Source organism: Ascidia mentula, chromosome 1, assembly GCF_947561715.1.
Source record: "Ascidia mentula chromosome 1, kaAscMent1.1, whole genome shotgun sequence".
Taxonomy (NCBI): domain Eukaryota; kingdom Metazoa; phylum Chordata; class Ascidiacea; order Phlebobranchia; family Ascidiidae; genus Ascidia; species Ascidia mentula.
This window is the reverse complement of record NC_138566.1, coordinates 12,194,388-12,221,076: the sequence shown is the minus strand read 5'-3', so window position 1 is coordinate 12,221,076 and position 26,689 is coordinate 12,194,388. Positions and strand designations below refer to the sequence as shown.

General features: G+C 35.3%; 4 protein-coding genes across 6 annotated transcripts; 1 reads left to right on the top strand and 3 right to left on the bottom strand.

Moving 5' to 3' along the window:
* Positions 1-2,284: 2,284 nt before the first annotated feature.
* On the bottom strand, positions 2,285-8,221 carry LOC145917758 (meiosis-specific with OB domain-containing protein-like). Its single transcript, XM_083003037.1, has 11 exons — positions 8,048-8,221; positions 7,047-7,104; positions 6,645-6,776; positions 6,495-6,564; positions 6,237-6,432; positions 5,242-5,342; positions 4,256-4,404; positions 4,119-4,199; positions 3,826-3,967; positions 3,427-3,622; positions 2,285-2,458 (listed from the first exon to the last, which is right to left on the bottom strand). Exons 1-11 carry the CDS (start codon positions 8,111-8,113, stop codon positions 2,285-2,287), a joined length of 1,365 nt encoding a protein of 454 aa, XP_082859163.1. The 5' UTR covers positions 8,114-8,221.
* A 5,412-nt stretch (positions 8,222-13,633) lies between these two features.
* LOC145905894 (spermatogenesis-associated protein 17-like) lies at positions 13,634-15,042 on the bottom strand. The gene is made up of 2 exons (XM_082993218.1): positions 14,785-15,042; positions 13,634-14,687 (listed from the first exon to the last, which is right to left on the bottom strand). The coding sequence occupies exons 1-2, from the start codon at positions 14,940-14,942 to the stop codon at positions 13,766-13,768; spliced, it is 1,080 nt and encodes a 359-aa protein (XP_082849344.1). The 5' UTR covers positions 14,943-15,042; the 3' UTR covers positions 13,634-13,765.
* Positions 15,043-16,609: 1,567 nt separating this feature from the next.
* LOC145896828 (solute carrier family 2, facilitated glucose transporter member 3-like) lies at positions 16,610-19,063 on the top strand. Its single transcript, XM_082985130.1, has 2 exons — positions 16,610-17,265; positions 17,459-19,063. Exons 1-2 carry the CDS (start codon positions 17,215-17,217, stop codon positions 18,848-18,850), a joined length of 1,443 nt encoding a protein of 480 aa, XP_082841256.1. The 5' UTR covers positions 16,610-17,214; the 3' UTR covers positions 18,851-19,063.
* A 335-nt stretch (positions 19,064-19,398) lies between these two features.
* On the bottom strand, positions 19,399-25,754 carry LOC145894897 (cilia- and flagella-associated protein 69-like). Of its 3 annotated transcripts, none has more exons than XM_082983576.1 (18): positions 25,593-25,754; positions 25,233-25,385; positions 24,925-25,037; positions 24,303-24,428; positions 23,929-24,106; positions 23,720-23,873; positions 23,332-23,506; positions 23,146-23,276; positions 22,639-22,802; positions 22,362-22,580; positions 22,109-22,274; positions 21,756-21,883; positions 21,512-21,694; positions 21,234-21,447; positions 20,973-21,166; positions 20,538-20,735; positions 20,216-20,425; positions 19,399-20,026 (listed from the first exon to the last, which is right to left on the bottom strand). In XM_082983576.1, exons 2-18 carry the CDS (start codon positions 25,326-25,328, stop codon positions 19,928-19,930), a joined length of 2,748 nt encoding a protein of 915 aa, XP_082839702.1. In that variant the 5' UTR covers positions 25,329-25,385; positions 25,593-25,754; the 3' UTR covers positions 19,399-19,927. The 3 variants fall into 3 exon arrangements, with proteins under 3 accessions (XP_082839702.1, XP_082839710.1, XP_082839696.1); XM_082983584.1 differs by having other exon boundaries at positions 25,233-25,369; XM_082983570.1 differs by lacking the exon at positions 25,593-25,754 and having other exon boundaries at positions 25,233-25,578.
* Positions 25,755-26,689: the final 935 nt, after the last annotated feature.

Here is a 26,689-nt window from a genome sequence, read left to right as displayed (position 1 = left end):
TACATTTAAATTTGAAACAGTTTAAATAACGCGAAGCTAATCATGCCAATAATGTCCGTGTAGACATGCGTGAGTTCGTTACAGACAAATTTTTTTGTCAGAAATTCAAGCTTGTCTTAATGGATGTCAGTTTAAATATTTGGTGTGTGGGTGGTCTGTCCAACTTGCTGCATCTACTCCTTTATCCGGTGTCTAACTCTCGATGGCGACAGCAAGTGCGGATGTAAGTAGTTTTTGTCTCAAAAAGTGTTACTAAGAGTTAACTAAGAGAGTTGAAAGCTGGTACCGATTATCGGAGACGAACCACAACTTCACTTGGTGAGTTGGCTTCACCAAACTTTACTCAGCAAAGTGTTTGCACCAGTCACGCGACCGATGTCACGGTTGAAAGAGCGCACATGCGTGTGTTGTTGTCAAGGCGAATTTTAGGGTGTTTTGGGGCAGTCTTGTGGGATTTGGGGCTATTTCAATGGTGGGTGCTGCTAAAAATTATGGTGAAAATGGAGCACAAAATTCAGGCTGTAGGCCTATTTGTCGACAAATGAATCGTTTAAGTGGCCAATCATTCGTGATTTTATGAAAGATCCATCCAGATCTACAAATTTTGATCAAAGTAAAAATGGTTTAACCACCCCCCTGGTTAGTCAATATTTAGGTAAAAAGAGCAACAAAAAATAAAACTGAATTTTGCAGAAAAAAATAAGTCGTTTAACTCCCCACTCATTTGCGTTTTTGTGTAAGTTCCAACTCTTCTCTATGCAATGGCATCAAAGTTAGTTGCTGAAAATGTGCCTAAGCAATCCCCCAAGGCTGGTTATACCCCCTGTTGGTCATAAGATCTTCCAGGAGGAGAAGAAGTCCTTGCTCTGTACAGTCCCAGCCAGTGGCAATTTTTTTTCAACTTTTAAGAATATTAGGTCCCTAACAAGCAGAACAGTCTCCAGATGCATTATAGCAGAGGGCCTTAAAAACAGGATTTCTCCAATTTATTACCCATATAGGTCCTTCAGGTGCTGTGAACTAACATACCTCAAGAACTAACATACCTTGAAAACAGAATTTTTCCAATTTATCGTCCGCGAGTTTCTGCTGTGAAGTAACATACCTCAAGATACAAAATGTACAACACAAGAAGCCAAGAACGACAGACCAGGATTTAAAGCTAGCCTCATTTTATAGAAGTTACAACAGATCTAATTCATTATTTAAGGAGCACTCATTTTGGGAAAACCGCAAACACTCTGTAAACAATAATGGAGTTGGCGTTGAACGTTTGGAACGGAAATAGGCCTACCTTTTAATAAATGAGCCGAGAATGAACCCAACTAAAAGAAACACGTAGTATTATACAACAAAATAATAACTAGGCCTTTCACAAAATAATGAAATCAATGTGAGAATTCTTTAGTAGTGCTAATATTTCACGTCAAATAATTCATGTTATTAGTAGATCAAAATTAATAATTTTTGAATTTCAAAGCTGCAGACAGAGTGTGTACACGCACTGTTTCAACCTGCAAGGTCTCATCAGTGCAGCTGTTGAGTGGCACTGTGCTAGCTTTCACACTAGCAGGCACACTAATCTCCACTTTGTGATACCTTTCGGTCAACGTCGATCTGCAGGGTACCCAATACTAGGTACCGAACAACAGAGACGACGAACCACTGTGGAGCGCACTATGGCCAAACAGAACTGCTTGGTAACCGATAGTGCAAAAGGCAAAAACACCAACGTAATATATGTGCAAAAAAGCCATATTATTGCACAAATTTTAAATTTGTTTTCAAGAAACGATAATTTTTACTCTGTTGCGAGATTGCACTGATAAAAAAATATCAATAAAGTCTGTGTTTCCTTTAATGCAACTTAACAAAGTTGGGAACGCCAGAGTTAACTTTGCATAGGCTATCACTGCACGTAATGCGAAACGTGCGTAAAATTAAACAGTTTTACATTTTTATTCGGGACAAAAAGGCTCTATCGAAGTTAATTTATTTGTCAGGTTGGAATAAGGCAAATTACGCAGCAATTCTGGAAAGATATTTCGTAAGCGTGTCTTTTGTGTAAAGATCATAATTGACGTCATGGCCTCAACTCTACATAAACTTATGTTGCAACAGTTTCTCCAAAACGAGATAAAAAGATTATCCCGTGTCTTTATATAGGCTACATGTCTGGTACACTGAGTCGATACGTTATTTTATATATTTTAAACAAGAACACAAAAATAACCTTAACAACACAAACAAATTTGCCCAAAAATGTCATATTCACGAAAAGCGGTTAGGCTACGTCACAGTCCAAACTTGATCGCAGTTTCTCACATGAGTTAACACGCACAAAGAACTGACCACTCTCTGCAAACGAACAGAGTACATGAAAGCAACACCTTTCTAACATCCATTCCCATTTTATTCTGGTCTGCTCATCAGCTGATAGGTCAACAAATTCATTCAACTGAAATAAACAAATTACAGTGGAATATGCATGTGCAACTATTTTATTTATAGTGACCACTCTTGTCAAAATTGCAATATAAATAACCTCGTGTCAAAACGCAGTTTAAGTTGTTTCGCTAAAAGCATCATCAGTTCTAAAGTTCTTAAAATTGTAATTTTGTAAATGTGAAGTTTCCACCTGTGTCACGCACAACTAGTGGTGTTGGAAAAAAGTCGATTATAGAAAGAAAATATTGAATGTTGTGACTCTTATGTCATTACTTTAATTCAAAAAAACTTTTTTGAATGTTTGCATCCGCCGGGTTGGTAGTTTATGATTAAGTGTGTAACTGTGTTACTTGTAGCCCTCCCGCAATGACTTGCTTAACACGATCCGGTGAGTATAAATTTTTTGGCCCAAATCGCCAAAGCAATACAAGAAATAAAATCCAAATAAGGTGAGAATTAGGCCCAAAAGTGAACTGTACAACGCAAATGCGGCAGTGTATTTGCGTTTCTAACAGATGTAATGTGACAAAGCTCTCTCGGAGTGTCGTGGCTGACGTAATGACATGCAAATTCGTGTAAGGAAAGTACAATTACTATTTTAAACGAAAGCCCGAACCCGACCCAAAAATTCCGGACCGACTGACAACTCCGTGCCGAACACACAGAAAACGATTCTTCGAAATGCCCATAATAAACAGTGTGACAACAGTTATCTACCGTGTTGGGTTTAACTCGGCAAAGTTACCCAAATGATTCACAGACCTCCCCAGGATCCCAAACCTAAAATGTTTCGCCTTGTCTGTTACATTTGATTTTCTGCAGGTATCGAAGGATAACAAGCATACACCAACCCATATTTTCTGAGGAACAGGAACATTGGAAATGAGTGAAAAGAAACATATTAATTCTAGCATAGATTCTAATTGAACTTGCTAACCTATAATGCTGTACAGCATGGACTATAAGAAAGGCTTTTACCGTCATCCCAAACATGTTCAGTGCAGCACTGTTGCTTATTCTACATTGTTCCAATGTTGCCGAGTGATCTGATATAGACATCCTGACATCATACTTAGTATCGATCATTAGATCGGTACCTTTAGTTAATGTTGGACATTGTGAGTTGGGACATTTTGTTATATTTTTCGTTGGGACGTGAAGGCCACAGGATGAACTAAAACAAAATTCAAACACGTTTAGTCCCAAAAGTGGGAGGATTGTTTGGGAGGAGGGCAATTTACAAAAGAAGTTTACGTGACTTGTTTTGTCGATTTAAATAAAGCCACGACGAATTATGTAATAGTATGAAAACGAACTTTTTTTCGGGATTAATCTGAAGCAAAACACCCTTACACAGAAACCCGATGTTGAACTTACCAGTAGAAATCACGTTTTTTTCCAAAGCTTTCAATATCCAACTGGGAAACGACGCCAGATAAAACCAAAATTATTTTGCTCTCGACATTCACCTTTTCTCCAATTTTATTCAACTCGCTTATAGTTCGTGGTAAGCATGAAACTACAAAGAAAGTAGTCTGTGTAATTAACGTTACCACCAAAAAGAAAGCACGCTGCAGAAGATTCCCACTCATCAAAAAACTTGTACTTTGTAAGACATTGGAAACAAAAATGCCAGATCGATCTCATTTAACGGGACAATTTAAACGTACCATCATCTCCAACCAACGAACAGTCCAATTGTTCCACATTCTTTTGTGCATAACGAAATAACCTTTGCGCTTCATCAGTATCTAAAAATATTGATTTGTTATTACAAAGTATTGGATTTTAAAAATAAGCATCTTACCGGGATTGCAAATTATTACTGTCTTGCAAGTTGTGGAAGCTGTGACTTGACCATAAAATTCATCAAAGTAAATGCGAACATTATTGATGAATATAATAGTATTCCAGCAACTCCAGCTTTGTGCCCACTTGCCATTGCTCAGGTCCCAACTGCAATGTAAAAACCAAAATAAGGCATAACACAATTATTTTACGCATAATTATGTTATGTTAAAGGCCGCAAAATACTACTACACCGGGTGACAAGTTTTCGCCAAACTTGATCCACATATAAGCCTATGTAAAACAGAAATCTGTGCGAATTTAATGATTACGTGTAAACAGGGCCACTACCTGTTATTTTTGTTTATAAATTTGAGCTGAAATACTACACGAAATCGTAAAGCTAATATTCGCACAGATTTATATGTTACATAGGCTTATATGTAGATCAAGTTTGGAAAAAAACTTTGTGACCCGGTGTAAAAGTATATTCCTTCAAGGCCGGGTAGGTCTGTCTTAGCGATTTAGCAGCCAAGTAAATCATATTGAAAGCTTCAAACAACCATTGGGCTCATGCAGCTTAGTAGGCGGAAAATAGGCCGAGATTGTGCACTGTCAAGTTAATCTTCCAATGCGGCAAATTGGTCTCGTTTTATTTCATAAACAAGGAAGTCTTGGATGCTACTTTGACTTACTTCTCGCACACACAAGAGTATTTATTAGTGATGAACCGTAGCTTCGGTTTGCCGCATTTTCTCGGCCGAATCAGCGACTTTGACGAAGATTCGGTTTCGGCCGAATAATTTATTTTAATTCGTTTACGCCCTAGAAACGTTCTGGAAATGCCAAGAATAGCGTGTGGACCTAATGGATGATTTTCACTACTAGATAAGATAATATATTTTGGCGCAAAACTTAACGGTGTAATTGTGTATCGCACTATCTTACAAACTGCGCTAAAACTAACGCGGTACATCACTAGTATTTGTATTAAACTACAGTTACATAGTTAAAAGAAACTTGTTGGTAGTCTCATCAAATAACCAGATTTGAGTCTTGTTGCACGTTTTTCCTGATTTTAGTTTAACTTTCTCAACTTTTCCCACCTTTAAACACAAAAGTGCAATTGAAAATTTTTTTAACAAAAACATTTTAATATGATAGCAGTGCATGGCAAACTAAAATCTTTCGTTTACAGAGGGACACAGAAAATTGCTTTTTTGCTTTCATATTTGACCTAGTAGTTGTTTTTTTGTTGATATCTTGTCTATTTCAATGGAATTTTACAATGTTGGGCTCATTTTAAAGGTACTGAAAGGGGTCAACTGATAGTGCATGCCATTTTAGTACCTGTTTAACACACTTGTAATTATAACGAAAGAAAGAATTTAAATTGCTAAACTTTGAAGGTTGGTAATGAAAAGACCCAATTTTAATTTTTTGTTTGACAAAATATAAACAATATCATAACACCAAATAGAATGGAGAAATTAAAGCTTAATATTTAAGAGCAAATATATGGATTGTAAAAATTTTTGTGTACTTTACTATGTCTCTTGTGTACATACAGCAGGGATGCATCCGTTTTCATTTACAGAATATTAGAAAATGTATATAGTTTAGATCCAACATTGTTCAGTGAAAAAGTTCACACGCATGCATCCCTGTTTGAGTTGTACACCCCTGTGCTATAGCCAAGTCCTGTGCAACAAAATAGATCATTTTTTTGGCAAAATAAGTACAAAATGTTTCACACATGAATACGAGCAGTTACATAGATAAAATATACAGTAACACTGATTTCTTTTTGTTGAGCTTAGCCATCACAAGGTAGAAAAAAATTTTAAATTTTTGTTGACACAGTTCAACACAAGAACAATATGAGCATAGTGCAACAGAAGAAAATAACAATATTGCAAGTGTAGTGATCAAGGTGGTTTTAAGAATGATCATGCATATTCCCACATTGGTTGCAATGGAAACAATAACAAAATAATTACCTTTTTTACACATGCGAGAATATTAATGAAGTCATCGTGTTCTGTAGTTGCAGACTCACATACTTCAAATAAAGTGTAAAAATCATTTGATTTGCATATTGGTATTCTTTCCAGTCCATTGGGCAGCGTTGACAGAAACACATTAGAACTTTCAATGAAACCACCATTGTACTCACTTACATGAATGCAGTAAGAACTATACAAAGATTTAAAAAAATATAATACGAAAAACATTTTATTTTATCATGTTAAATTTACCTGCTAGTAACTGGATTAAATTTTCCATCAGATTCATTTTTAATGGCCAGGTGAAACCTAAAAACCTGCACTACAAATTTGTATGAAATAAAAACTAAAGTGTTTTGTGCACTTTACACAGAGAATAAACACGCTACACAATATTCCCACCAACGTCAGTTATTAGAAACTTTTCGTAAGTCTGTTGTACATATTCTTGACTGCCCCACACATGTACAGTTATTGTGTCTGATGGAGAATCTCGTATAGTGCAACTGAACACGTACTTGTCATTGCTTCCATCTACAATTAAATTGCTTCTATATACACATTTTTAAATGTACCTAAGACGAATGATACTGACATAAGTGTCTAAAAAAAGATTATGTTTGTGATTACATTAACAATAATCTTACATGAAAAAGAGTTTTGATATTTAATTGCCCAAATGTTGGTTTTGGCCTTTGGAGTTCTTAAATGTTTACTCAATTGGACCAGTGGTTTATGAACTAAAATGGGGTAAAAAATCTCTACACTAGAACAAAGCATAATGTGTTATTTAAATGTTTTTACCTTTTGTGTTTTGATATGATCTTACATCCTTTTTGGAAATCACAATTCCAGTTAAAGTCTAATTATAAATACAAAAAACAATATTTAGACCTCAGTTAATCTTTACCTAATTTGGATGAAATTAGAAGTACAAATGGTTTTTGCTTTTTCTCAACAGAACTTATAATCTGGGTTGAGGGTACACTAAACCATGTTTTATTTCATGGTTATTCATAAAACATAATTATAGTCAGATACTTTCTGAAGGCCGTATCTCTGTATTTTTATGGAAAAGAGTTTCTTGGTTGGGAATTGCCCTTCTCGAACTCCTGCATAACAGAGTTAATTGTGTGTAACAATCCAATGGGTCATTAGTCAAGCAGTAAATTGGTAGAGGGTGCTGTTGAACATGCAGGTGAAAAACTACCAAAATATTGAGGTGGATTTTGTGGAAAAATTAATCACAGAAAGTATGCTCAATTTGTGACTTTGTGTTAGTCCCGACTCTACAAATTCTGATTAAAATTATATCCGAGATAACTACTTTAACCGCTCCCCCAGGGGCATTTTGTCCCCCTATTGGACATTATTTCTTTTGGCTAAAAAAGTGTAGGTTTGTTTCGTGAAAAAATGAATCACAGAAAGTACCTTCCATTTGCAACAAAGTGAAGTCACTAACCCTCCTCTGCGCAATGCATTCTGAATTTGATGTCTCATAACTGTTTATGGGGTCCCCCAGGGCTGTTTGTACCCCCCTAGGACTGGCAGTTTGGCGGTAAGCCTTTGCAACCCCCCCATGTGCTGTCTTAATGCAGCTGCAATAAATTTTCAAGATTTAATTGTGAGATACAGCCTTAACATTGATCCCTATAATATTGCTATCTACACAAGATCAGACTTGAAACAAATATCTTGTTTTTCGCCTAATCTTGATGATTCTAATGGACAGATAAAATATAGATAAGCCAAGGTTTACTGTACTGCATATATACATAATAATAATAACAACAACTTTGCTTTACCTCATCTCCTACTCCAGGAAGTTGAATAATGCTAATATTAGATGAACAATTCAACTCCATGTACATTGAATATGATGAAATAACCCTGAATAGTTGAAAAAATTGTTGTTAAAACAGTGCAATTTTCAACTTGTCTCTATACTTGAATGACACCAATGAGACGCTATCCTTTTTTTAAATATCGACAACTTTTTGTACGAATGTAAATATCGGCCATCACTCTTATTATAGAGCCGCGTACCGCGGTCACCACAAGTCATACATTAAAATCAAATACCCTTTATAAACATACCAAACTTATTTATTATTTAACCGAATCAGTCATAACCGTCATAAAAATTACGCTGCTTTGCTTGAAACATCTTTTACAGGTTCCCGCCCTAGATTCATACATCGTTGTCAACTAACATCCCTCTGGTGTTAGAAACGTCATTAAAACTAGTGATGCACCGAAACAGCAATTTTTTTATTCGGCCCAAACCGAATATTTGGCAAAAGTTGCCGAATAAATTCGGCCGAATAAACCGAAACTAAGTTTGGTATTGTAAGGTTTGCCTCACCTCACCCCGATTAAACAGTTTATTATCAGGCTATGGGAATAAATCCCAAGCCGACGAATAGCTTGTTGAGTCTCAGTAATAATAGCAGTATAACAGTAATACGAATACGATAGAACAAGTAAAATCGAATGGAATCAAATAGAATGAATTTACCGGTCTAAACTCGGCTTTTTAAAGCTCTCCATACTGTGAGCTGATTGGTAAATAATGTCGCGTGATATTTTGAGGCGCTTGAAGTAATATAATACAAGAACATAGGTGTGATGTGACCTAAGCATAGGAGAACATTTTATGTGGTAAACAGGATGTTAAATGAATCACTTAACTCGGGAACATTCGATGGCTAAATCATTTGGGTCACATTACGCAAAACATTACGCAATACAAGCACTGGTTTCTGTGACGTATGTTACAGTATTCATCTCTTTTAAACGCAATAAATTTAAACAAAATATATGCTAGTTTAAGTAGGAAAAATGTGTGTTGCTACAACCTAATCCTATCATACAGACTTTTATTTGCACTTAAAGAATAACCTCTTCTGCAGTACAAACTGCTTAAAGTTGATTATCATTACTTCGGTGACATAAACAAATAACGAACACAATCGTGTAGTTTGAACAATGATTCTAATATACACTAAACTTTGCGTATCATCGTTGCATGCAGTAAAAAAGTTTCGGTTTCGGCCGAATTTTGCAAAGATATCAAAAATATATTCAAATTCCTTAGTTTCGGCCGAATAAATTCGACACATCGAACTTTCGGTTGGCAACCGTGGCCTCCGATCACCATTGCGAGCGACAGCAACCTGGTGATGGTGGATAAGCGAGATAACTTGTTTAGATTTTTCATTACATGACAAATCCCGCAAACCTTTTCTCATCACTTTTAAATGTTATCAAAACATGCGAAACAGATGTAAGAGCTATGGAGATTGGTGACATATGTTTGGTATACCAGAATATGTGACAGAAAACCTAGGTGCAACGCCAGGGATTTTAAACCAACGTCAGTCACGCAACCGCAGGATTAGAATTTACACCGTAATAGAATTTACACCTTTTATGGAGGCCCAGCATAGGATAAGTATGGATGCGTAATTTGTAAAATATGACGGGTAAATGTTTTATTTACTGTGACTTGATGTATACTACTTGTGGAATTCAAGTCCTTCCTCAATTCCACCTTACAGTTCTTTAACTGGTTGCATAAGGTCAGTCAAGTTTTAATATTCGCGTTTATTCCAGTATTCTCGAAATAAATTTCTAGGTTGCGATTTTAAAAATCTTTAGACCACACCTGTATTCAAATAGAATATTAAATACATACAGGCTCATTACACCGGCCTCAACATTACACCAGCCTCAACATTACACCGGCCGAAACGTGGGGATCGTAAGATAGTAGGTGCTTATTACGTCACAAGATGTCGACAACAAAATCACTGTAATGGCGGGAAATGATTATTTTGTACTGGGGAGCTATTGTCCGTAACACTACTTGCAATCCATGAAACTCGGCGTGCGAGCCCTAGCTTGGGAACCCCTTCTTTTGTGTGTCCCAATCTCATTAAGTTATTCAGATTATTCACTTATCTCTAATAAACCATTGTTCACTAATCTCGATTCTGCTTAAGCAAACGAAGTGAGCTTAAATGCTACTTTTGTAGTTCTCAAACTTTTTCTCATGCGACACTCTTAGAAAGACGACGCACCAATCTATCAGCACGATTTGTCACTATTTTTATAATTTTAAGTCGTAAAAGAATTTTTTAAATTGTTACTTGTATGCGTTTTTCCCCCAAAAATCCAATTCTTTGTTTAAAATTGTATTGGACGCTTTTTGAGAACCAACTTCATTGCTGGTCTATAGTTGATCTGCATCTACATTTATGAAAGCGTTCATATTTAAATTCGCTTGTATAACAACTTTTCAGTTTCGTCGATTACGTCATTTATTAACATTTTACCGAATAGGAAAAGCGTGGCGTGGTCTTCACATCAGTGAACTTGCTTTGTGTTCGAAACATACATTGCTTCCGCAAAAATACACTCAGCATCAAGTTTAAATATAATTTGTGTGTACTTGATTTAATTTAATTTTATATAGTTAAAAGTATTTGACTCGATATTGCAATGTATTTGTAATGAAAATTTTAAGAGGAAGTATATGTTTGCAGCTTGTTTGTAAAGTTTCTGTGTAAAGGCGTCATTGAATTTATTGAATTTTATTTCCAACATGGCTCATCTGGTTTGACCTTTGTAATATTGTGTCAATCAATGTCACGTGGCCATACATACAAGATATCTGTCCGCGCGACAAGTGATGAAACGTCCATAATATTGATTAAAACATGATTTGATGTCACATAAATTTGATAGATCGCAGACTGGGGTGGACTCCTTTTTGTCAATTACATCGCTCGGCAATAAAGGTATTCAAAATACAATGACCGCGTACAGTCATGTATGCGCAGTCAAAACCAGACTTACATACTATTTTTTCCATATCTATTGCAATCAAACTGCAGTTGGTTTAATTCCATGTCACAAGTACTAGAAAGTTTACTGTGATCCTAATACGCCGGATGTAAAAGGTAAAAATCAATAGGCTATGTGACAATAAAAACACGGTAACGACTCGATTTTAAACATCAGTTTTTAGATTGTTTGAAACGTCCTAATAATAAAAACAGTAAGTATATAAAAATAGTATTCACCGCAACAAACCACAGACGCTATAATTAAAGAAATGTCACATGCTATTCATCTTACTATTAAATTGATCTCATTAATATTTTAAGCATATTACATCTCTTGGAGCTTGAAATTAAAATTCCAAGGGCAAAAATATTGGCAGATTTAAAAAGGGAAACGTCACGCGTTGTCGTGCCTTGTCTTATGCGTGGTCAGTACATATTTCGTAAAAGCCAGATCGCATTAGCTGATAATAGCATAAAGTCCGCTATAGGATTGGCAACATAATCTACGTTATAGTATTTTGTTGTATTTCGCAATGCCTACAAACTATTTTCAATTGTAACCGATTGAAATTCAAGTGATTAAAATTTGTTCTGTATATTCCTAATAATCCGCTTTTACACAGTTCGTTGATTTTACAGGGGATTAATAAATTGTGAAGATTATTGTTATATTCCGCATTCAGACAAATTCAACTGAGATCAGAGAAGCATGTTGATTCCTTACATTGTCTTATGCGTGATTTTGTCAGTTGCCAGTCAACTGAATGCAAAAGAAACTAGAAACTTTGCGGAATATCATCAATTATTGCGTTTGGTTTGTGATGAATTCGAAGCTTCGAAAAAGGTAAAAAAAAATGTAACCATGCTTTGTGATTTCTAAATAGTTTTTGCTTTGTGATTTCTAAATAGTTTTAAAAAGTTTTTCTTTAAAGATATTCGACGAACCCCTGTCATTCAATCTATTCCAGACAAATCAGAATAAACCAAAGGAAAAGGTAATTACGTTTTAGAACTTGTATATGGACAAAAGACAACATAAATTTACAATTATGTTAGGCCTGGTTCACACGCACGCGTTTATTTTAATCTGGTAAGCGAGCGTACGCTCCGTGTGTGTGTGGAGCCGGCCGAAAATGGACGTATATGCATGAAAGTTTAAAGCTAAAAATCCCCTCTGCGAACTAGCTATCTCTCTTCCCCCTTTTAGTTCATGGGCTTGTGCATTTGCGTCCTTCTGATAAGTCACAACAAAAAACCTCTCAGTCCTATGTTTTAAAGTGGCATTTTTCAGAGACAACAATTCTACGGTTTAATGGGAAGAAGTATTATGACACGAGCCCTTCCTAATACCAAGTATTTTAGCGGATTAATGGGAAAAAGATCGGCACCACTTCAAGAAACTAAATATGGTTTGTCTTGTTATCATCTCTTTACTTTATGTTTATACCCCATATACGAGTTTTATTTGTTTGGCACATAAACGCCTTGTGTATACTGGCTTGGCCTATTTCTTGAGCGGATATTAATTCCGGGGGGACGAAGGGGAGTACAGTCCCCCCAAAAATTTAGCTGTATGATTCGTCCCCTCTCCAAATCCACAATTTTTTATGTTTGATGTTTTATCGCCCTCGAATATTAAAAGTCTCCTTCAATAATTTTTTTATAAATAAATTAGAAACGTGTCTTAAGCTCTGCTTAAGTCGCCTTCTCTATCGTAGTATGACCTCACAGTAGTCCATTATTTTGACACAGAAAGAGGAATAATGTCATTGTTTGGATGCTTAGTTTTGGTGGGGGAAGTCAGTGTTGCCAATTGGGCACTTTTTACGCTCAATTGGGCGTGTTGTCTTGGGTGTTTGCCCTTTTTCGCGCCGTAATGCTAGGACACCGGAAGAATAATTCCTTGTTGTATCTTGTAAAAAACGAACACAGTTGTTTTCTTCATTTCATAATAGTTTACCCCAATAATTTATACGTGATTATGATATGAAACTGTTTGTTCAATTTTTAATCCGACACTAAAGTTTGCCCATAGAATGCGAGTTGAAAAGTCTCTAAGTAGGCCTATCTGCGAATTTACAAGGCTATTATCATAAGTTTCAAGAGATCAGATGTCCATCGTAAGTTATTGGTCCATTGCAGTCTAATTCGTCGATTTTTACTTATAAACCTAAAAAGTACATCCAAAGCTGATACAAGGACCATAGACTACTAGAATAAAACCAAAACCATCCAACATTTTAGGCCAAAAAGAAGGAAAAATTGTGTTACGAATTCTAAAAGATTTGCTGGATTTTTTAGAATGGACATCACGTCGCAGCCCCAAAATGTTTGGATTGATGGGAAAACGCGAACCGTCGGGTCTTGTGGATTCTTACCTTGGAACAAGTAAGTCTGAAGTGTAGCACAAGCCTAATCATGTTCAATTCATTGTCTAGCTGTTTCCCTATTTATTTTGCAGCTTACGTTGCACGGAAAATTCAACGTTTTGTTCAAAACTACTGCAAACATATGAAGTAAAACTGCTGAGGCACAAAGAACTTCTATTCCTGCTACATTTATTTTCAACATGACAAAGTTTAAAGTATTGATGTAAAAACAACAGTAGTGTTCAAAAATAAAGCAATAGAAATAATATTATGGTAACTGAGTTCACACATTAGTCTTTGTTTTCTACTGAAGCAAAACTGAACCTTTTGAGTAGGTTTGTCCAAAATGATCAAAAAGAGGGATTGGTGACACAACTGTTTGTAACCGTTTTTTTGTGATGTTTTGCTGGTTGTTCTCTTCCCTAAAGTATTCACTGCCATATGATAAATGACCATATTTGGAAGTTGTGTGTAAGAGTGGTTTGTATGGAACTTTTCTTTTGCTAAAAGGCATGAATGGAACATCATGAAGCCGAGCTGTCCATTCAGCATTTTTCATTTTCTCTCTGGCCTTTTCCACAGAGTTGTATGCAGTTGCAACCCTGAGTGATGGACTTAGTAGTTTAAACCTTTGTGCTTCTACTTCAGCCAGTGGTTTGAATGGACCCTGAATTGGCTTGTTTTTTAATAGTGGCAAACTTTGTCTTTCTGAACATTTTTCTGACAAAGAAACAGCATCCTGGACAACGCAATCTAAATCCTTAGGATCCCTTTTTGAGTTGTGTGAGAGAGGTTTTGCCATTTTTAACCTGAACTCCATTTCACATGCTTGTTCCCTATATGGTGAATTATACACTCCAGAAATTTGGTGCGTGCTAAGAAGATAATGCTGCCTTCTTGCTTCCATCTGCAATTTTTTCTCAATCTTTTCATGTTGACTTTTTTGAAGGTCAATCAGTTGTTGCTCATGGAGTTCAGCTAACTCACTTCTAATAATTTGGTTTTTGATTGCCAAACCTTCAAGGTATCTTTTCCTTGCATAAAAATTGTGAATATGTTTCCTTGTGTAAAATCCACGCCATCGCTTTTGAATCCTGACTGACATAGCATTGTACAAGTTCATTCTCATAATCATTACCAAGTTTTTTACTCTAATTCGGCAATAAACTCTTCCCATATATCCACGCCAATGCTTTTGGATTTCAACTGCGCAAGCATTGAGGAACCTGAAAAAAGTTTATTTGTTTATATATCATTGTTCAATATAGCAAATATACAGCTTTGTAAAAAAATGTTTTTTGTTGAAAAATAAAGTGTAATTGCCTTGTGTATTTTCTGCATCTTATTCCCCGGTACCAGCTTTGTATTTTTACTGCAGCTTCATACTCAAGAAAGCGATTAACTTCTGCTTGTTTCTGTTTGTTGTACGATTCTTCAACTATACTTCTGGTAGCAACTTGCAACCGGATGAAAGTAGCCATGATGATTTTCTTGTAATGTTTTTATTCAAATTTTTGTATAGCTGCCATAAACATAATGTTAAGCAGACCTTTTACATTAAAACAGTGGCCCTGCCTGAAGCTCACTGAAAAAATTAGGTTATTATCATTCATAACACCTCCAAAATTGTACTTCAAAATAACCAACGATAATCCTTAACTTTAAAATAACAAGTTTACATATGTACAGGAGTATACACGCGCATGGCTGTTGAAGTTCTAATTTAGTTTGACTCCACACAACGTACGGTTCAGCACACAAATTAATTTCAAAATTATGTTTCGAACTGCATTTATTCACAGTAATTACACAAAAATACATACTAGTAAAATACCGGTAATCGAATGTACAGACAATGTTGTCTACATTTTCATGAAAGGAAGTTGTTGCAAATCGTTTCCATGGTTTTATAGCTAACCAACCATGAAAAAAAATGTTTAAAAAGGGCACTTTGGCATGTATATTATTAACGTTTATTGTACGACGTAATCACGTTTAAGATTGGTGTAGATTGCAGCAAATACTGACGTTAGTTTTTTTGGGGGGCGGGAGAATCAAAATTTGCATAGATTAAAGCTTTTTCAGTCTTTAGTGTTAGGGATGCACCAAAAGTTCAGTTTGCCCAATTCATTCGGCCGAAACTAAAATAAAGGTTTTTTTACTGCATGTATCGCTGCTTTGCGTGTGCGCATAGTTTATCATGTGTTAGTATTGTTCAAACTTAACGAAAGCTACATATGGATAACAAAATTGTTTTCGGTTCATTCGGCCGAATAAACAGCGTCACTCTTGCCTTTCCGTGCAGATGTAAAAAGCAGGTTTAACGTAGCTCATGTGTAATTGATGTAACAAAAGACTACTGCTGAAATGATGTTTTTTGTTGATGTAAAATGTTCAAAAGATCGTCAGTTCTTCGATGCCAGGTAAGTCTACATGCCTTCACCAATCGGAACATAGTGCCGCGATAGGTATACGACACTAGAGGCATGTCGTTACGGTGATTGCGGCAAGGACACAACTTCACTCCCTCCAATTTTTTTTGCCTCATAGGGATTAAAGTCCTTTCTCCTTTTAGTTAGGGATGGACCAGTCGGCACAGCCAAGGTCAACGGGCTGTAGACGACAAAAGTTGTGCTATTGGTATGCAGGGCTTCGATTTTTTTATTGCGTGTCGAACATTTTAAAAAAAAATTCGTGCGTGTCGAATAGCAAAAATGTCGTATCTGGCAACTAACGCATGAGAACAACCAGGCTTATTTCGATTACAGGATTATTCTGCTTACGTAAGTTTAGAATACACGTTGAAATAACGACAAAACCACTGAAAACCTTACATGTTGCAGGCTGCTTTATCTCTTTAAGATTGAACTGAACGAAAAATACTACTTGTTTCGTAAAAATGCATCATGTTTGGTAACAAACAAGTACATTGCAAGTGGGTTTAATATACTATGGTAGCTGCTTATGGAGGTTGGAGGAAAGTATTTGTCGAATAATTCGACAGAGGGAAAAACTTATTTTGTAGAGTTCTGTGATTTAGCCTGAATAATATCCGCAAGAGGAGGTGTGCTACAAAAATCGACATGCAATGAAAAAAGGAATGCAGCTATAATCCGCGGTAAAAATATGGAAATTAGAACGATCCGCTATCATACATATGAAGGAAGTTTGACGGCAAACTTCAGTGAAATATCCGATTGCGCGGGTAGAAATCAGCGGTAAAACAAAGAACAAGGGGGAATTATCAGAGAGATAAGATAATCTATTGAGTTATCCACAGAAAAACGTAATATGTAGCAAACTTATGCGGGGTATAAAGTATTTGGTAAAATTAGCGATTACAAATGTATGTGTTGTAAAATATGTACACTGCGCATTTTAGTAATACCACATGACAAAACGGCCAAAAACATCACGTACCATACGGAGGTTCGTACTTGTTCGCCCGCTTTACGTACCACCCATAACAAGAAAGGAATCTCAAAAACTCAACAAAACGCAATATGTAAAAATATAACAACAAATAGTTTCAATGAGATAGAATGGTGGATGCATCAGGTAGACTTGGTTTGGTGCCACAGTAAGCACAGTTTGGGAAAGGACTTGATTTTACTTTTTAATCAACCCGAATGTATAGATTTTGAAGTGAAAATGTAATTTTAGGCATTAATCTTGTTCTTACCATTAGTGTTTGATTGTCTGATTGGAGGCCATTTTTAAACTTTCTTGTGAAGAATTTGGTTGGTTTTCGCCATGGACGCTGAAGCTGAACCCATTATAGTTGATCTGCAAGACACTAATAAGGTATAATATAAACCAACTATCGAATAAATGGACAAATACAAATTAGCTTATCACAGTAATGGCACCACAGTTTAAGAAATTATAACACTAATAATGTAATATTGTGGTTGTTCTATTAAATAGCCTTATTCTTTTTGCATCTCTATGTTTTATGCCAATATACTTTGATACTTTTACCACATTTTTTTTATAGAAAATATCAAAGAATGTCTTGTTTGCTGCTAGTGTTGCTGTGATTGGATCAAGTTTTCAGTTTGGCTACAACACTGGTGTTATCAATGCTCCGGAAATAATTATTGAACAATTTTACAATCATACATATTTTGCCAGGCACCAAGTATTTATTAGTGCTACAAGTTTAAAACTTCTTTGGGCGTTGACAGTTTCAATTTTTGCTGTTGGTGGAATGGCAGGTTCATTTTGTGCTGGGTATATGGCCAATTACATGGGAAGAAAAAATGCATTGTTAGCAAACAATTTTTTTGCGTTTGTAGGTTGTTTACTAATGGCAACCAGTAAATTTGCTGGAACATATGAAATGTTGATTATTGGACGCTTTGTAATTGGTGTAAATTGTGGATTAAATACTGGACTAGCTCCACTGTATCTAACTGAAATTGCCCCTGTTAAATACCGTGGTGTATTTGGAACACTTAACCAAATGGGAATAGTTATTTCAATATTGATATCACAGATTCTGGGACTACCACATCTGTTTGGCAATGAAATTCTATGGCCATTTCTCTTCATTGTCCCAGCTATTTTTATCATGTATCAAGTTATTGGATTAAAGTTTTGTGTTGATTCTCCACCATTTTTATTTGGTAAAGGAATGGAGTTAAAAGCTATTGAAGCTCTTTCCTGGCTACATGACTACGATGATGTTGAAGCCGAAATTCAGCAAATTCGGACAGAACATGGAAATAGAAAAGAGACTGTTAAACTGGTTGATTTGTTTAAGAAAAAACATCTTCTTCAGCCACTTATTATTTCTGTTGTTATGCAGTGCTCACAACAACTTTCAGGCATTAATGCTGTTTTATATTACTCAACAAGTATTTTCATTGCTGCTGGTGTGCCTGCTGTAATGAGCATCTATATTACCATTGGAATGGGAGTTGCTAACGTTGTGATGACTGGAATATCTATTGCATTAATTGAGAAAGCAGGCCGCCGAACATTACATTTAGTTGGTCTCACTGGAATGCTCATTTGTGCTGTGGCTCTCGTTTTTTCTTTGAATATGTCAATCCAGTGGTTATCAGCAATGGCTGTCATACTTTATGTTGTATTTTTTGAAACTGGCCCTGGATCTATTCCATGGTTTATTACAGCAGAATTGTTTAATGAAGCAGCACGGTCTCAAGCTGTTAGTGTTGCAGGTTTGGTTAATTGGGTTGGAAATTTTGTGGTGGGTATTTCATACCCACCATTAGCACTTGCTATTCATGGTTACACTTTTATAATATTCGCCATTTTGCTTTTGATATTTGTCATCTTTACATTTTTTAAAGTGCCTGAAACAAAGGGGAAATCTATTTATGAAATATCACGTTACTTTGTAACGGATTTAAATCAGAAATAAACATGGAAGTGTGTTTGGCATATTTTCAGTAATTTCTTCGTGTTCTTTTTTATTGTTTTGTTTGATATGGGTAAATGCGTCGATGTGCAGTTTCTCAGGAATATGCTTTTTTCACATGGTTGTGTAAAGATTTAATTATCATGTCAAATGTAGCTTCGGCGTTCTGTCACGTTACTTCCGCAAGAGCTTTTTGATTAAAAGGTTACAAAAGCATAGCGTGCATTACGTAATAGCATCACGGGATACGAGTCATCACGCCAATCAAAATGGAAATCCAACAGCAAATCGCGCGAGATATATTTCCTTGATATATTTGGCGTCTGTGGATACGCCACAATGTTTTAATTTTCCTCCGAAGAAGCTCATTTTTTGGACAAGCAAAACATGAGAAAATTCATCGGTAGAATGACGGTTGCTGCGTTTGAGTGTTTTTTTGGCTGCTGCGACTGAATTAAGCCTGCTTTGCGTGTTCTTTACAATAGGCTACTTATTTGACTCCGTGAAAAGATTTACTTTATTAAATAGAACGACACGTTGTAATATCAGGCGGTCTAAACAGCGAATCACGATACGTTAGCGATCGCCATGAAACATCACTGCGTTATCTGATATGGTGGTAGAGATCCCCCACATATATGTGAAAGTTCAGTGTACCTTGGCCATAATATACCCCGCGAAACCACTGAGCTCCTGTAGCTCAGTTGGTAGAGCGTGGACCTGGTTAGCCCAGTGTCGTGAGTTCAAACCTCACCAGGAGCTTGATTTTTTTCAAATCTTGCTTTGACTTGGCTGATCCAGCTAGCCTGCAAACCTAATAAACTCCACCTTTTCCGGGAAGCTTCACGGCAACTGCCTACCCGGTTCCAGGCTATTCGGTTCTCGTCACTGCACTGCAATCGTTGACGGCGTAACTGCACTTACCATTACGACGTTATGAATATCTAGTCTCAATTTTCACAAACATTGATATTATTTTCGCAAAAACGGGGTGTTTTTGGAAGGCAAATAATCAGACAGACTAAATGTAACAATATAACCACAGTAAAATGCACCGCTGTTTGATCAACAATGGTGTGTTTATGCAACAACAGCACGAGCTTCCCGAGAAACACTTTCTTGCATTTTCGTGAGTGAAGTGGGTGTGCTTTCAACAGTAATATTTCTTCCCTGAAAAGTCTAAAAACGGGTACACGAATTAAAAAGACCATGAATTATAAACAACAATGGGAATGCAATTGGCGGCTAGAAAGGTGGATAGAATATATTTCTGGAACAAAAACAATTTCAACGATATTTTCGAAATAATGCCCCATGATTATGTAGGAAACGGTTGTCTTCAAAGGAATAGAGAAGCATAAAACCAACCGTAGTTTGAAGTTGTTTGAGCAGTGTTTCATGAAACATTGCAGCAACTTTTTTTGTTTGATCTCTGTAACGAGGCTTAGCACGGGATGACTCGATTGATTTGTCCTGTTCTTTTTTGCAATTCACTAAATATCGGTAATTAGAAGTTCGCTTCACATAATCGTTCCATCTTTCAATAGATTTTTCCTTTTGTTTGTGATTTTCTTTGATCTGCAAACATCCAATCAACACAAATAAACTAAGTCTTTACGTTTTTTTTTTACTTCAGACATCTGCCAAACATAACAGCTATGTCAAATTATATTTGAAACAATTTCAATACCTCTACGTAGAACTGTTTTTCATCATGCAAGTTCTGTTGATGTTCAGCTTCCAAAAGCTCAGCTTGTAGCATAGCAACTCCTTTACCCCTCTCAACAATAGCTCGAGTTATTGTGTCCATTGCCTCTTGATCAGGTGTAGTTGGACGCAGTCCATCTAGAGGCAATTCACTTACTATCTCACTCCAAACTTCTCCAAGCTGAACAAAAACTATCGTTGAAATAATAAGTATTTTAAATGCGGCAAAAAATATTGATCGCTGAGAAGCCTGTAAATGTAAGTTGTTGTCAGTTGTCACACAATGAAAAAATTAACTTTTATAAAAAAAATACTATTTAAAACAGGGCTTTTACTGTGTAAAACAGTACAAACAAACCTTTTTGTTTCAGTACATAGTACGATTAAGTTCAAGATATTTAATAAACCGAAGTCTGACCTTAAAGTCTAAATATTTTTCAATAATTGCCAGTGTAACATAATCCTCAGTGGTAAGTCCCGGCAAATCACTAAATCCAAGCCTGGTAAATAATGCAAATACTTTGGCACGAAGGTTTTCGGATACGTCAACAATGGCCAAAGAAGCTGCACTGGACAATTGAGGAGCAACACCTTGGTTTCTCTGCATCATTCCTACAAAAAACAATGATTTTAAAGCTCACCATTTTAATGACGTTTATAGCTAGTTAAGAAATAAAACCTGATATTGGATGTGCCACATCAGCTATAGCACCATTTTCATCACGTAGGGATCCAATCTTTTTTTCTTCTTCTCGCCATAAATGTATGAGAAAATGAGGGGCTGTAACATCTTGGTTGCCTCTCCATGTATGTATATGGGCAATAGTTTTGGGATTTTCACATAACTCCAATAGACATCCAAGTATAAGATTGTGCATGTTGTGGGGACAATTCTATTTTATTTTGTAAGATATGTAAATGCCTGAAATAAATGGTAGAAATTGTTTATTTAAACACCTGTAGTAAGTCAATCAAGAGGAAGACGCCTTCATTCTCCAGCAAAAAATCTTCAGTTGTGAAACACCCAACAGCACAACACCATGTTGCATCTACAGCAGCCAACAATAGCTTGTGATGCCCTAACCCACTTGATATTTTCTCAGGGTTATTTTTCATGTAATGGACAAGAACATCTACACCCTGAGTTGATAGTTTTTGCATTTTAATATATTTTTTATTGTTTAATATGGCCATAGTTCACCTGACTACCAAACAATTCCTTTCTGTGAATATCAGTTTCACAAATTGTTGATAAAACATAAAGTATGTCACATTGCATCTCCACCGACATTGCATCATCAGCATTACCAAAAAAATTTTGCAAAATATCTGCAGGTTGAAAAACTTAACATTTACTAAAAAAAACGGGCTTTGTAAATAAACAGGCCTGCGACTGCAGTTTTGGTTAGATCCCAATTTTTAAAGCCAGTTGTTAATAATCAAATATTTATAATAGAACATAAAATACAGAGTTTAAACTTTTATAAAACAACACAAAACAAAACTATTTCTTTACAAATGTAGTTGATTTTCAACAAAGTATTCCTAACATACTCAAAAGTTGAGATATTATTCCCTGGTCACATAGATCCTGACAAATAATTTCATTTCCACTTGATACAATAGCATTAATTAATCGCAAGCAATAATGCATTTGAGCTTTTTTGTTGTCTCTTCCACCCATACCATGAAATGAATTACCATGGCCCTTAAATTTTTCCTGCAACAAAAAGGTTAAATTATTAAAATACATCAAATGTGTTCATTGTAACAATTTTTTTATCCAGAAATTGGAACTTAGACATACTTGTGAAACACACCATTCCAGTAGTAGCAACAGCCTTGTATTTCCTTGACAAGTCATGTAATCATCAATAAGCAAAACAGCAAGATGGCTAAGGGCTGACATTGTGTAGAGTTGCAATTCTTCAAACTGTGCAGGTGACCACTCTCTTGGCAGTTTTTTTGATTCATTTGTTTTGACATAATGAAAAAGTGATAAAAGCACTTTGCCATCAGACAACAGCTAAAATTGCAAAAAATACTGTACAATAAAGTTTGAACGTTTATGCATTTGTACATACTTGAAGAGCTGCTGGGTCTCTGCTCAATAGTTCCAACATGTTAATTAGGAGCTTTTTCAACTCAAAGTCTTCATGACTTTGGGTCAGTTTTAAAGATTTTACAAGTGGATTGTGACTTTTAACTTCCGAAAATGTGGCAAATAGAATAAGTTGTTTTGCAAATCCTTTTAAAAACAATGTATGTTTGATCCACTGCAGCTAGAGAGTTTTTATAACCTAAAAATACTTTCTAAGAGTTTTTTGCCTTGATTGTCTAACAAGGTTTTTTTGTAAACTCCTCCTGTACCAACTGATACTTCCTTGCCACTCTCAAAGAATATTGAAACTGTGGCGGTGGTGGTATTTTGATTATCATTATAGCTTAGTAAAACTACTGCACCGCTGTTTGGTATTTTTAGGGGCAATAACTAAGTTATGTCATTAAAATAAGAAAGTAAAGTAGGACAGAACCAAGAAGCTATCCTACTTCTTTCTACCATGCTAGTACATCTCAATTGTCCATATTACCTGTTTCAATAATTGGTGAATCCACATTTTGTGCAACGAGGGTGGTAATAACAAGTAAATCATTTCTTAGTTGTTTTTCATAGTTGGAACATCCACTAACTATTAGTTCTTTGAATGCATATTTGAGTGCCCTATAAAAAGGAAAGTTTATAGTTAACCCAATATAGAGCATGCACAATTACCTACCTTACACACTCCACATTAGCAAGTTGATGGGCAACTTCCTGGCCACCAAATTCCAACAAGTTCCACAAAATTTCAACAGAAATGAAAAGGAGATAACCCGATTTGTCTGGTATGTTCATATTACAACAGATGTGGTATGCAGCATCACTTTTTAGCATTTGGCTACAGTTTGGTTCTGCATCATAGAGCCACTACTCACATTGCATGATATGTTTGTAAAATGCCAATGTAAAGACATTCATTGTGGTAATACAATACAGTTAATGAGGATATATAGTTTCACATATATGCATTATTTTTTTTAATGAAAATTGTTGTAACAAATGAAAAAAATATGCGCCAGCTATATTATAAAAAGCTATTTGTGGATACTTTTTACTTTCACAACCTGAGTTGGATGAAAGCTTTTGCAACACTTCCATAATTTTTATTTTCATTTTTGTGTTTTCCCCCACAAGTGTTAATGATTTTACCAAAGTTTCTGCTACATCACTCATTTCCACCATGTGTTTGTTATATATGTGTGTAGTTGGCCTCAAACCCTAAAAGCAGATATTTTTGTGACAACTAAAACATGAAGCACACAAGACAACATACCTCAAGTATTTCAGACATTTCAGGTGAATTGCAATAAAATGAAATAATAGCATTACCAATTGATGACCTAACATTTGAATTTGGAACTCGCATTAAATATCCCATTTGTGCAATTGATTCGATCACTATTTGGGCAAATACTGTTTCATCAGACATTTTTTCTTTTAAATAGGGCAATCTTAAACAGAGTTTTAACTAATTAATTTAATATAATATTAAAAAAAATAAACTATAAAATTTCATATCACATCTGAGTCCATCAACAGTGAAATGCAAAAGCTCTGAACAACACTTCTCTATTTTACTTTTAACCTTGTTATCACAAATAAATAAAATACACTAAAGATAGCAAATTATGCTATATCTATACTCACCCACAAATGTGCAAAAGACTGCACATTGGTTCAATATAACAAGCATGTGTTGGTATTCTATCAGCACACACATTAAGTATCTTAAATACTTGCACAAGGTCTTTGAGAAGAAAACCTCTTTTGTACCTACAATAAACATTTGGGGATTCGATTCTAAACATTTATCATACTATTACAGTGCATAAAATTGATGGGTGTTTTGAGGTGTGTGTATAATAGCAATATATGTGATTTTATATTATCAACAAACTTTGAAAAGAGTTTTTTGGAAACAAAATTAGTAATCCTTTGGGTTGTTTTTCTTTTGACAATTTTGTAATGCTTGCAGTATTACTTTTAGGAAAGTTAACAATTCACATTTTAAAGGGTAATACTAAAGGTGATTTGTGGTACTAGTGTTAAAGTTAACATGCATGACTTCACATCGTGGCAAAGAAAAAAGTGTAAAACAAATTGGAAGTGTAAGTCTATTAAGGAAATAGTTCCGGAACAATCTTTTAGCCCAGTACCAGAAAACAAAAAAAGTACCAATACACCCAAATTGTTTGGTTTACGTGAAAACTTACCATGTCACAACATGTTGCATTTCTAAATTTACCACATTCATATTCTATAAATCTACCTCTCTGAAATCCGCTGCAGGGCATGAACATGTCTCTCAAACAGTTGATCAGAATGAGGGTCTGTGAGTAGTTTTGCTGCCCTATTCATATCAATGGGCCGAAGTGCAATTCCCTACACAGGATGGTCAATACCAGGTAAAAAATGCAATAATATGTAATAAGAAGACTTTATCCAATTTTGGTAGCAATCCACAATTTTATGCCGAAGTTCGAATTTTTAAGGATGTAGGAATTGGCTTCAAATGATAAGAAAATTCATGTTTATCAGACATACATAAGTCAACATTTTTATTTGTAACTACTGTACCTTTGTTAGTCCAGCATCATCATTTGTTATGACATGTGTCACAACAGGAATGTTTGCAGACCTTTTTAGGTCCTTTGTTGCAACACGTGCCGACATTTTTCTTTTTTGCTTAGTTCATTTTGTATGTAATATTTGTTCTACAATAAACCAAACCTGCAGGTATTTTTCAATTTAATTATGGATGGTTGATGAAGAAAAAAGCTTGTTTTGAAACAAATTTTCCTTGGTTAATAACTTTTTTAATTTGTAATAGAACAATCAAACGTTGCAATACCATTTTGTCCCCAAATATTTTAAAGTAAATGACAATTTTTTTAAAGTTGGAGGCGAAAAATGAAATCAATATTAACTGCTTGGTACCTTATGGGGTAAGGCAACCTCCACGAAGTAAATTTCCCGAACCAGAAAAAACTTAGTTTGGTTGTTTAGTGAAATCTTTCACTATTGTGTTTTGTCACATAACAGACAAATGTATTGCGCGACAAGTTTTGTTTATCCGCCATCTCTAAACTACCACTTTTCCAGAGCCCCAAAGTACTTCGGCAAAAACTCCTGTTGGGTTGTCATAGAAACTGTAATTTATATGGATGGGTGATATGCCGTTATTTCTCCGTATAAACGTGAAAAATAGTAAAAGTTAATTCATAAAATGTGATAAATAAATCTATTTAGATTTAAATTCAATAATTGCTAAAAAATATATGCTCATTTTAATAAAAGTCACAATTTTTTGTTGGGTTTAAAAAATACTAATGTTGCAGCGTACCAATTAAATTAGGCCGTTGTTATAATAGTCAAAAGCCTCAAAACAACAGACATAACATTGAGCTATAGTTGTAGTACAAACGTTTCCACTACGTTCTGACTCACGACTTGAACATGCATTCCGGGAGGTATGAACTTGGCTTGTTTATTTGTAATTCTACTTCGATGTTTAGTTTAATTTCTAGTTTTCGCGAATTCGGTAATTATAATTTAAACTGATGAAAGCTGAAAAATCTATTCCAAGTCTGTCTGCCAAGTATAATAACACACACTAAAAAGTTGACGGGCGAATATTTTTTCTAATCATCGCACATATAAAGCCCTACTATGATTTTTAGCTGGATTTTTTCACACAAAGTTACAAAACGGACATGCTTGGTATTTCAGAATTAAATGGCTCTTACTTTGAATTCAGAAATAAATTAGAACATGGTACATATGCTCTCATATGGAAATATCCTAAACAAAAATAAACAATAACAAAAATGATGAAAGAATAAGTTCATAATTGATTGATAAGTTTATGAAAAAATGATGCCTCATTGCAACGGAATAATGTGAAGAAACTTATTTTAAACCGATCACAACAATTCATGAAGTTTCCATATGTCGAAACTTATGTTTTTTTAAAACATGTCCATAATGTTTTAACTTCATGTGGGGGATGGCGCGTTGCCAAGCCGTATATTTTT

Bases quoted from the DNA above. Each gene is read 5' to 3' on its own strand.
- LOC145917758 (XM_083003037.1), bottom strand. From the start codon at position 8,113: ATGTACATGGAGTTGAATTGTTCATCTAATATTAGCATTATTCAACTT. The intron at 6,565-6,644 runs GTGGGAATATTG...ACAAATTTGTAG, and splicing joins GTTTCTAATAACTGACGTTG to TGCAGGTTTTTAGGTTTCAC. The intron at 5,343-6,236 runs GTAATTATTTTG...TTGTGTTTAAAG, and splicing joins TTCTCGCATGTGTAAAAAAG to GTGGGAAAAGTTGAGAAAGT.
- LOC145905894 (XM_082993218.1), bottom strand. From the start codon at position 14,942: ATGGCTACTTTCATCCGGTTGCAAGTTGCTACCAGAAGTATAGTTGAA. The intron at 14,688-14,784 runs GCAATTACACTT...AACTTTTTTCAG, and splicing joins AGATGCAGAAAATACACAAG to GTTCCTCAATGCTTGCGCAG.
- LOC145896828 (XM_082985130.1), top strand. From the start codon at position 17,215: ATGGACGCTGAAGCTGAACCCATTATAGTTGATCTGCAAGACACTAAT. The intron at 17,266-17,458 runs GTATAATATAAA...TTTTTTTTATAG, and splicing joins ATCTGCAAGACACTAATAAG to AAAATATCAAAGAATGTCTT.
- LOC145894897 (XM_082983576.1), bottom strand. From the start codon at position 25,328: ATGTCGGCACGTGTTGCAACAAAGGACCTAAAAAGGTCTGCAAACATT. The intron at 24,107-24,302 runs GTGAGTATAGAT...ACTCTGTTTAAG, and splicing joins AGTCTTTTGCACATTTGTGG to ATTGCCCTATTTAAAAGAAA. The intron at 21,695-21,755 runs GTGAACTATGGC...CTATCAACTCAG, and splicing joins AGGAATTGTTTGGTAGTCAG to GGTGTAGATGTTCTTGTCCA.